The sequence below is a fragment of the Lutjanus erythropterus genome, chromosome 8 (assembly GCF_056507025.1).
Source record: "Lutjanus erythropterus isolate fLutEry1 chromosome 8, fLutEry1.hap2, whole genome shotgun sequence".
Classification (NCBI taxonomy): Eukaryota; Metazoa; Chordata; class Actinopteri; order Lutjaniformes; family Lutjanidae; genus Lutjanus; species Lutjanus erythropterus.
In genome coordinates, this window is record NC_139324.1 from 42,629,489 (window position 1) to 42,640,059 (window position 10,571).

Below are 10,571 nucleotides of genomic sequence, written 5' to 3' on the forward strand. Positions count from 1 at the left end.
CATCAGTTTTATTGATCTGCTGTGAACCTCAGAGACTGAAGTTGTGTGTCCTGAGCTGTCAGGACGTTTTGATGAAGAATAAATACACAAACAGAAGTTGTAGCAGTTTATTATGAAGAACAGAGTGTTTTTATTCGTCTTCAGAGGAATTTGTCAGCTGGCTGCGGTCTACAGCTGCTCTCTGTGGATATTTACTTTTACTTTAATTTAATGGACAGTTTCCGAAGTCTCTGCGGTCATTAATGGATGATGTTGAGGTTTTTTTGTTTTTTTTTGTCTTTTTTTTAATTTATTTATTTATGGATGATGTTGAGGACAGTGAGTCTCTCACTGATGATGACGACGCGTCCGAAACAAAAGAGAGTAAACATCAGGAAACGTCTTGAACTCTGCGTCATGGCGGTTCTTTACACGTTTACTTGTATCGATCAGCTACTTTTCGTGGTATCGGGTGTGGAGTATCGGAGTAGTTTTATGTGTACGAGTACGTGAGGGCAGTATCTAACCGATACCTGCTGGTGCATCCCTGTACTTAAATGCAAGATGAGAAATATTTTCTCAAACTTCACCAGATTTTTATGGGAATTTAAAGAAAATATTCAGAACTTAAAAACACTCGAAACAAACCTGTCCACAAACAACAAACTCTTTCATGAAAAATAACGTGTTTTTTCTCTCTTTTCATATTTACAGTTTATGTTGATGAAGTTCATCCCATTCTGCTTATGTTAATATTATTGATTCATCTCAGTATATATTTGTTTCTTCGTGTGTGCAGGGATCAGATACTCTGTCTGAGCAGGACGACACAGATATACTCAGAAACAAATGAACAAATAAATGTCAAGATAAATGAAAATGTACTTAACCTTCTGTGTTTAATTATTTGTCATAATATTTTCAAATTATCATTATTATATAATTTTTTTTTTCTCTCTCTCTTTAGATTTGCAGATATATTCCCTTATTATTTTACAGATATATATTTGTTATGGTAAAAAAAACAAAAAAAAAAACAAGGAAAAAATAAACAAATATGTGTATCTTTAACACAGGCCCTTTTCCACTGGTCTAACTGATGAACTAGTGTTATAATTGCTGAATAACGAATTGATGCGCTTTTATTTTGAAGTTATTTCCGGTAATATCCGGGCTGAATGCGGAAACTTGACTTCAGTTCTGTTGCCCCAGACGTCAACAGAACTCAACAGATAATCGGGGAGGGTTGCCAGGTGTCGGTTGTTTATCCCCCGATCAGGACCAAAGAAAAAAGAAAGGTCAAGGAAATAAAAGAAAGTAAAAGTAAAGTAAAGAAAGTAAAAGTAAAATTTAATTTAAATCACAACAGGTTGAGACTGTCAGCAAAATTTCTCAACTGTTTTATATATATGTATATATGTATATATGTATATATATTTAGCATTTGCCTGACTCACTGATGTAGGACACACCAGAGGTCTGCAGACTGTCCTCTCAGAAGAACCATGATTGAAGCAAAGGGAAAAAAACAATCTGTCTGGAGCTGCAAATATTAAATTCTGTTCTTCTTGAAGTTTTTTTCTATTTTCCTGGACGTGGCACCGATAGACGACTTCTGGAGACTCAAGACCAGTTGGAAACTTAAGAGGAAAAGGTGGCGAGCAACAGATGTAGGCGAGTACGCACGCGTTGACAAAATATTAAAACATTTTGCTTTTTTATTCAGTGTACAGGCCACTGTTTTTTAATGTATATATATCTATATATATATATATATATATATATATATATATATATATATATATATATATATATATATATATATGTATATGTAATTATATGATGGCCTTTTTATGCCTTTATTTAGATAGGACAGCTGAAGTGAAGACAGGAAATGAAGACTCACAGCCTCAGGACATGAGGTGCACACTCTACCAACTGAGCTACCAGGACACCCAAGCTACATATGTTTTAATGGAAAAAATAATAATTAGAAAAAAAAACTGTTATTAATTTCTGTAGATTTTTTGTCAAAGCCACAGGGAGCCACTGAAGAGGAGCAGAAGACTGTGGTGAAGTTTTGTTAATAACTACAGATTTAAGTTCAAATTAATACAAAACATGATTTTTATAAGAAACATTTTTGTTTTCAGACATTTTAATACAGAAATGTTACATGTTATAGTTTTAAACATCAACAGTTCAAAAGTGACAAAACCTGATTGCAAAAAGTTGGAATGTATAAAAACATCAATAAAAACAAAATGCAATGCTATGAAGACACGCTGTTGGAACACGTCCACAATGTGTCTCAGCATCGTCTCTGAAATAATCACTGACGTCTCTGAAGAAGACGTCAGTGATGGCAGCATGTCTCTCTGAATCCGTCCATACATCACAGCTGCTGTCTGTTGAAGTCAGTGCTGGGAACAATCTGGATGGTCCTTTTCCTCTTCAGCCCGGAGGACATGCGTCCATGATTAGTGAAAACAGTCTGAAATGTGGACTCGTCAGACCACAGGACACTTTTCCACTGTGCGTCCGTCCATCTCAGATGAGCTCTGGTCCAGAGACAAAAACACGTTGATCAATAGAAAATGTCATTTTAGAACGTGTTGTTTTTGTAAGATGACGAGGGTCTGGACTGACTTGCTGCTCAGTCTGGATGTAGACGTTGAGACTTTGAGAAGTCCTGGTTTAGATTGTCCCTCCTACAGGGAACACAGAGACACTGAGGAGGGACCAGATGGACAGTAACAGAGTCCAAACCCAGGATACAGAAGGTCAGTGAATACGGTGTTGAAGGTGTGGAGGTGGATCAGTCTGTCAGAGGAGACTCTGTAGAAGGACAGAGAGCCAGCAGGACTGTCCACATACACTCCTACTCTGTTAGAGGCAGAGGAGGAGGAGGAGGAGGAGGAGGAGGGGACACACAGCTCTGTCCTGCTTTTATCATAAAAGGCAGTGTAATCACGTCCATCAGAGCACCTCAGACTCCAGGACTGATTATTTCTTCCAAACCAGCAGTCAGCACCATGTCCTCTCCTCCTCATTCCTCTGTAACTCACTGATATATAAACCTGTCCTCTCCACTCGACCTCCCAGTAACAGCGACCAGTCAGACCAGTTCCACAGAGCACCTGAGGCCAGAAGTCAAACCTCTGTGGATGATCAGGATCCGTCAGCTCCTCTGTCACTTCAGTCACCGTCCTGTTGCTGTCGGACAGTCTGAGGCGTTTGTGTCCTGTGTTTGTGTCCAGTGAGAGTTCACAGAAATCTGACGGAGAGAACGAGACACAACATCCAACACACCTGATGGGTTTATTTGTTACTTCATAAAGAGACTCACCATTAATTTGATCCTCTTTCAGACTGAGAGTTAACTATAGATGCACAAACTTTTGATTGAAACGTTTTAATGAATCACAGTGAAAACACACTTACACTTCCTCAGACCAGGGTTCTGCCACTGTTCTCCACCATGATCCAGATTCCTGAAAGAAGAAACAGAGTCAGAAATAAACTGTGCAGGAGCAGTTCCTAAAAGTGAAATACATGGAAATGGTCAAACAGTAAATTTAAAATGACCAGCTTCTTGTTGGGTTTAAGATTTGGCTCCCAGAGGATTTTCTGTACGTGTTTACCACATGTTTTCATACACGCAGATCAACACCTTGAGAGGTAAGTGAGTCCTGTACCCACCCCTCCATCGAGTGAAGGTGTGAGCGAGAATCATTCAGGTCACTTGTGACTCGCCGACTCACTCTGCCATCATGTGAGTCGTCAGAGTCGCCTGAGTGAAGGTGGGCATTCAACTGATCTCAAGACTGCAGTTCGGCCAAACCTCAGTCAGACACACCAAAAAAAGAAAAGGGTCAAATATTTTGCTGGAAGCGTCAGGAAGCTTGTGACAGCAGCAGGTGTCTGTAATGTGTAGTTGTCATGTGGAACCCAGCAGAGGGCAGCAAACACCAAACGATGTTTCCTGTACTTCAGCTTGTATTGAACAGTAGAAAACAGACATTTACGCTGTTATTATCCGTGTGATACTAAGAGCTGTAATGTCCAAAGGTTGCTGACGCCTCAAAAAATGATGTGAATATATCCTTACAGACGGGACAGGTGCAGGTCCTCAAACAGCTCTTTCACCCCAGAGTCTCCTGGATGATTGTAGCTCAGGTCCAGCTCTCTCAGATGGGAGGATCTCAGAGATTTGGCCAGAGAACGACAGCCTTTCACTGTGATCATACAGCCTGACAGCCTGAAGACACACACACACACACACACACACATACACACACACACGCACGCGCACACACACACACACACACACACACAGAATATATGTTCTTGTTCAATGCATGGCCTTGTTAGTGGCTGAGACTTCTTCATCAGTCCTGTGTGAATAAGAACTGAACCTACATCAACAGAATCAGTTCAGATCCAGGTCTGCTGAGTGAATCTGCTGCAGAATTAAAAAGAACCAAAACAATTCTAGAAATGTTCCTGCAGAGTTGTTGCTTCAGTTTTTCACAACCATAAAACCATAAAATCCTGCAGACGTTGAGTATCATCACTGACATACAGTCTGTTAAAGAGAAGATGAGTCCTGACCTGAGAGTCTTCAGTGTACAGTTCGGACTCTTCAGTCCAGCAGACAGCTGCTTCACTCCTGAGTCCCGCAGGTCGTTGTTACTCAGGTCCAGCTCCTTCAGACGACAGGACTGGGAGCTGAGAACTTCAGACAGAGCTTCGCAGCTTCTCTCTGACAGATGACAGACACTCAGCCTGGACGAGAGTTAGTGACAGAGACAAACACTGATATTGATTCTGTCAGCTGTTGAGTAAAACAAAATTATTTAATACTGATACGGAGGAAACAATATAACATACTTTTTAATTGATTAACTAATCAATTTATTGACTATGTTGATCAGTTGACTGAGCAGCCCTTCCAGGAAGTTGGGACACTGAGTGTTGGGACAGGACAGCAGTGCAGTCTGAGTGGCGCCCTCTAGTGGATGTATTGCTTAACATCCATGCCAACATGAGGGATGTATGTGGGCAGTTATATCATGTATGTATGTATTATGTATGTGTTTTCATATGTGCTGTACATTAGCATCTGAAGTGGCTGCATGGACAAACCTGCATGGTCGCAAAAAATTGTCCGTATGCAGACGTCCACACAGAGCCTGAGCGTTCACCCACTGATGATGACATTTACTACACAGTATAAAGTATAATTTCAGCTTAAGTCTTTCATTAGTTTAGAACAACCCTACACTTCTGAAACAGTATCTGTGGTTTTCTGTGAACTTACAGAGCTCTGCTGGACGCCTTGACCAACGGCAGAAGCCTCCAAAGAACCTCCTCTGAAGCAAAGTACTTCTTCAGGTCAAATACGTCCAGATCTTCTGCAGATGACAGAAGGATGAAGGCCAGAGCTGACCACTGAGCAGGAGACAGATTCAGTCTGGACAGATTTCCTGTGCTCAGGTACTGTTGGATCTGTTCCACCAGAGAACCGTCACCCACTTCATTCAGACAGTGGAACAGATTGATGGTTCTCTCTGGAGATGGATTGTCACGGATCTTCTTCTTGATGTACTTGACAATTTTCTGCCTGATTTCTGGGGGACTTCCTGTCTGTGTCATCAGACCTCGTAGTAGAGTCTGATTGGTCTGCTGAGAAAGACCCAGGAGGAAACGGAGGAATAAGTCCAGGTGTCCATTTGGACTCTGTAAGGCCTTGTCCACAGCTCTCTGGTAGAGATGTGTTGGTTCACGTTTGGTTCTAACTTCTTTACACTGTCGAGGGATTGGTTGTCTCTCTTCTGACAGCAGATTGACTCCAGAGTTGAAGAATGTCAGATGCACATGAAGAGCAGCCAGAAACTCCTGAACACTCAGATGGACGAAGCAGAACACCTTGTCCTGGTACAGTCCACTCTCCTCTTTAAAGATCTGTGTGAACACTCCTGAGTACACTGAGGCTGCTGTGATATCGATGCCGCACTCTGTCAGATCTGATTCATAGAAGATCAGTCTGTCCAGCTGCTCAAAGGCCAGTTTTCCCAGAGACTCAATCATCTTCCTGATCTCTGGACTCCAGAGTTGGTCTGTCTCAGCTCCTCTGTCATACTTGACATTGTTCAATTTGAACTGAACCACCAGGAAGTGGATGTACATCTCAGTCAGGGTCTTGGGCAGCTCTCCTCCCTCTCTGGTCTTCAACACGCCCCCAAGAACTTTAAAAGTGATCCAGCAGAAGACTGGGATGTGGCACATGACATGGAGGCTTCGTGATGTCTTGATGTGGGAGATGACTGTGTTGGCCTGCTTCTCGTCTCTGAGTCTCTTCCTGAAGTACTCCTCCTTCTGCTTATCGGTGAACCCTCTGACCTCTGTCACCATACCAACAAAATCAGAATGGATCTGATTGGCTGCTGCAGGTCGTGCGGTTATCCAGACACGAGCAGAGGGAAGCAGATTCCCACGGATGAGGTCTGTGATCAGGACGTCCACTGAGGTGGACTCTGTCACATCAAAGTCTGTGTCCTGGTTCTGATTGGTGGAGCAGCCCGGCTGGAGGCGACTCTCATCCAGTCCATCCAAAACAAACAGGAGTTTGAACTGACTTCTGTCAAAGTTGGTGTTTCCTGAGGACTGCAGAGTTGTGAAGATGTAGTTCAGAGCTTCTGTCTTGATGTCTCTGGTCTCTTTGATGCATTTATGAATGAGCTCTGCTAAACACAACTTTTTTTCCTTCCAGAAATTCAGCTGACGGAAGGTGAAGGGGAAAATGAGATGCACATCTTGATTGGCTCGTCCTTCAGCCCAGTCCAACACCATCTTATACACAAGAAATGTTTTTCCACTTCCTGCATTTCCTCTGGTCATCACTGTCCGTATGGGTTTGTACCTTTCAGAGGGGGGTTTGAACATGTCACTGGGTTTAACTGTTGTCTCTGTTTCTGCTGGCGTCCCCACCGCCTCAATCTGTCTGACCTCATGCTCTATGTTGATGTTTACATCATCCCCAGCTGTGATGCACAGCTCTGTGTAGATATCATCCAGATGTTGCTCATCCATCTTCTTTGCCAGCCCCTCTTGTGCACACATAAACCTGTCCTTGAGGTTTGACTGAAGCAGCTCTTGGTAGTATGTGATGGGGTGTGGCTCTGGTACTGGGACAGTCCCATCTGTGTGACATAAACAGGAAATAAAACCCTAAGAATTAGGCTTTATGTCGACAGATGACTCCTTTCTCATGAGCAGTTCAAGACAACAAAATTATACACAGCATTTGTAACCAAACACATTCGAGACGATAAAGGGACAAAACAGCATCATCAAATGTCCTTTTGTGTCTTGTGATCTGAATTACATGGAGGCGTAACAACTGATATCTGTGCATTTGTCCATCAGCAGCTATGAATTTCTCACTGTGTTTGTGCATTAAAACAGCAAGAATTTCCTTGTTACTAAAACTGATTCTAGTCCAGCTTCACCAGTTCATCTACTCATAGAGTCATTATCATGCAGTAGTTTGACATATTCTCCAAAGTTACACTTTAATCTCAAAATTTCAGCTTTTTTCATGAAATGCAAAATCATCATCTTCTCATTTTCTTCCTAATTCTCGGGCCAAATACTTTTCCTCAACAGCTCCTCATACAAACCACACACAAAATAATCAGAATTTATGTTACTGTCTACAGCAGCCAAGAAAAAATATATAATGGTGTCGATGTTTGACACAGAAAGCAAAACTTAAAATTTACAAAACAGACTTTTCTCTCATCATACGTACCAGAGAATACATCAGCTTTAGCGGCGCTCTCAGAGGAGGAGGGTTCTCTGTTCTCTGAGATCACTAAAACAAGGAAATAAACTGAATCATTCAAACTACAAATGAGTTATTATGTCTTTAGCGTATAGAAACATTTGAATTCTTACTGTTAAATTACTGAAACAGGCACAACAGCAACTTAACCAAAGAGAATGTAGTGTTAGAGTTAATGAAACCACAGGAGTGTTCGCCGTCCATCAGGGATGTTAAATTTGATATCATCTGCATCAGTCTACTATTTATCTAACACGTCTTAAAATAAAATAATACACACAGAGATTAACAAATGTTTTTCATTATTTACATATGAATAACTCACCGAACACAAAAATATTTATCGTTGCATATAAACATAAACAAATAAAAGGTACAAAATGTATTTCAGCTGCACACATCAATTGTTTTAAATATTTTTTTGTTCTGTATCTGAGGCATCGTATCAGAACTACCCTCACTGAAAAAGTTTTGGTCGACAAATACCTGAAAGCCATCTACCTTTGGTGACATTCAGGTGAACATCTCCTCCGATGTTATTTCCGCAGAGATGAGGCATGTAGTTGAGACCTTGAGCAGCGATGACGGCGCCCCTCTGAGGATGAGCTGAATCCTGCACACGTCTCTCTGCTGGGAAACAAACACACAAGGAATGAAAACACTTTTCAACACTAAATGATCTGATTAGAAGTCAGTCAGAGATTCAGTTTCATCTGATCTGCTTAAGGAAAGAGCTGACAGAACAAAGTGAAAATACAACAGGCAATGAAGAAGTTTGTCATTTGTTACCCTGGCAGCTTTTTCACTCACAACTCTCTCACTCTCTCTCAAACACTGTTATTTTTATCAATGCAGCTGTTTGCATCAGCGCCGAGCATCTCACATCTCAGCTGACATTTACATTAAAACTCCTTCAGAGAGTTGGAGAGAATTTTTCTGCCAAGTTGTTGTCAGTCAACGTCATATTAACAGAAACACGGCAGAATAAAGTAAATATTTGGTTGATGGTAAACACTTTATTAGTCCCTCAAGTGTAATCTGTAATCTGGGTTTAAATTAGAACTGTTAGTCGCTCTGCAGGTAGAGTGACCTGGATTAGACCAACACCAGCTGACGAGCAGTCAGGAGAACAACTTCCCACCTCTGGAAACAGGACTGTCTGAGAAGCACCTGAATGCATCATCATGTTTTTATTTTTTTTTTTATAGCTGACAGTTATAGCGCCTTCATCTTGTGCTGCAATAAATGGAAAAACCACAGTCAGCAAATAAGCAAACTTTGATCTTTAATGTGAGCTCTGTAGCTCTTCTTCTTCTTCTTCTTCAGAGTAACATTTGTTGTATTTGTAAGGACTGATTCATGCAGCAGACAAACTTTAACACAAGTCACTGCCTGTAAGTGTTTCTACCCTCCAGTCAAACTGGCTCAGGTCCACTGTGTCTGTTACTCATCATCATCTCAACGTTTCGCTTTCTTTTTCAAAAAGATTCTGATCACAGCTTCAGGATTAAAACCAGCGATATTCTTCTCACTGTGACTGCTTCTATTTTAGAGCGTCAGTCTCCACAAACAGAAATAATAGTAATAAAAAAAAGTACTCCACCATCTTACCACGTGGCAAGACTGCAGGAGCTGCTGCTGGATCTGGAACTGCAAACCAACTCCCCATTCTGGACTCGTTAACAGACGACTTCAGATGTAAAGATTAAACCGAAGAAAGAAGATAATAAAATATCCTGAAAACAGAAGACAGAGATCAGCGTCACCATCAGAGTCTGAGCTGTGATGAATAACGTTCCTATGAAGCTTCACCAGGTTTGTTCAACCAGCATCATTACACATGACATGTCAGGAAGTAATCCTCTGTCAACAGGAAGTAATCCCTCCTCCTGCCAGAGGACACCGGAGGGCTGCTCTTCCCAGACTGCTCTCCCTCTCTCTCTCTCTCTCTCCCTCTCTCTCTCTCTCCCTCTCTCTCCCTCTCTCTCTCTCTCTCTCCCTCTCTCTCTCTCTCCCTCTCTCTCTCTCTCTCTGCCCACATTCATCATGGCCTTCTCACCATTTTAGTTTGGTTTGAACTCTTACTTCACACACACACACACACACACACACACACAGACACACACACACAGAGACACACACACAGACACACACACACACCTTTATCCACCCACACGTGCACTACATTACTGATCACACTATTTCTTTGGGTTTTCCAATAAAACATTCAGACTATTGACCTTATTGTATGTGGACTCCCTCATAAAGAAAAATTAAATATTAATGTAAAAGTAGCAATAATACAGTGTCAAAATATTTAATAGTAAGAAAACAAATCATTCAAAATACTTGTAAAGTACAGAAACATTATCAGGCAAACGTGCAGTTATTATTGTGGTATTATTGGATCATTATTATTATTGATGTATTAGTGGACAGAGTATTGAATATCTGTACTGAAATTAGACCCACAGTCAGACTCACAGGGCAGAGACAGCAGGGACAGATCGAGAGACAAACTGACATGGAGATCTGAAGGGTGACAAAAAATATTTCTATCGCCTTTAATCGCATATCAATATTTGCTTTGAGGATATTTTTAACTTTAAGATATGACATGAGTGTGGTACAGGAGAAAATAATGCTGCATTAGAAGTTAAAAAGTTCTTTTGTTATCAACTCTTCCAACATTTTTCCAAATACATAAACTTTTTTAATTGAACATAAAACCCTTAATAGTTTG

The 10,571-nt window shown here is 41.1% G+C and overlaps 1 protein-coding gene across 2 annotated transcripts; it reads right to left on the reverse strand.

The window, feature by feature from the left end:
• Nucleotides 1-2,104: 2,104 nt before the first annotated feature.
• Nucleotides 2,105-8,397, reverse strand: LOC146323374 (NLR family CARD domain-containing protein 3-like). Of its 2 annotated transcripts, XM_084725569.1 has the most exons (7): nt 8,315-8,397; nt 7,796-7,858; nt 5,303-7,184; nt 4,594-4,767; nt 4,091-4,240; nt 3,424-3,473; nt 2,105-3,256 (listed from the first exon to the last, which is right to left on the reverse strand). In XM_084725569.1, exons 1-7 carry the CDS (start codon nt 8,385-8,387, stop codon nt 2,691-2,693), a joined length of 2,958 nt encoding a protein of 985 aa, XP_084581695.1. In that variant the 5' UTR covers nt 8,388-8,397; the 3' UTR covers nt 2,105-2,690. The 2 variants fall into 2 exon arrangements, with proteins under 2 accessions (XP_084581695.1, XP_084581696.1); XM_084725570.1 differs by lacking the exons at nt 2,105-3,256; nt 3,424-3,473 and adding an exon at nt 3,629-3,823.
• Nucleotides 8,398-10,571: the final 2,174 nt, after the last annotated feature.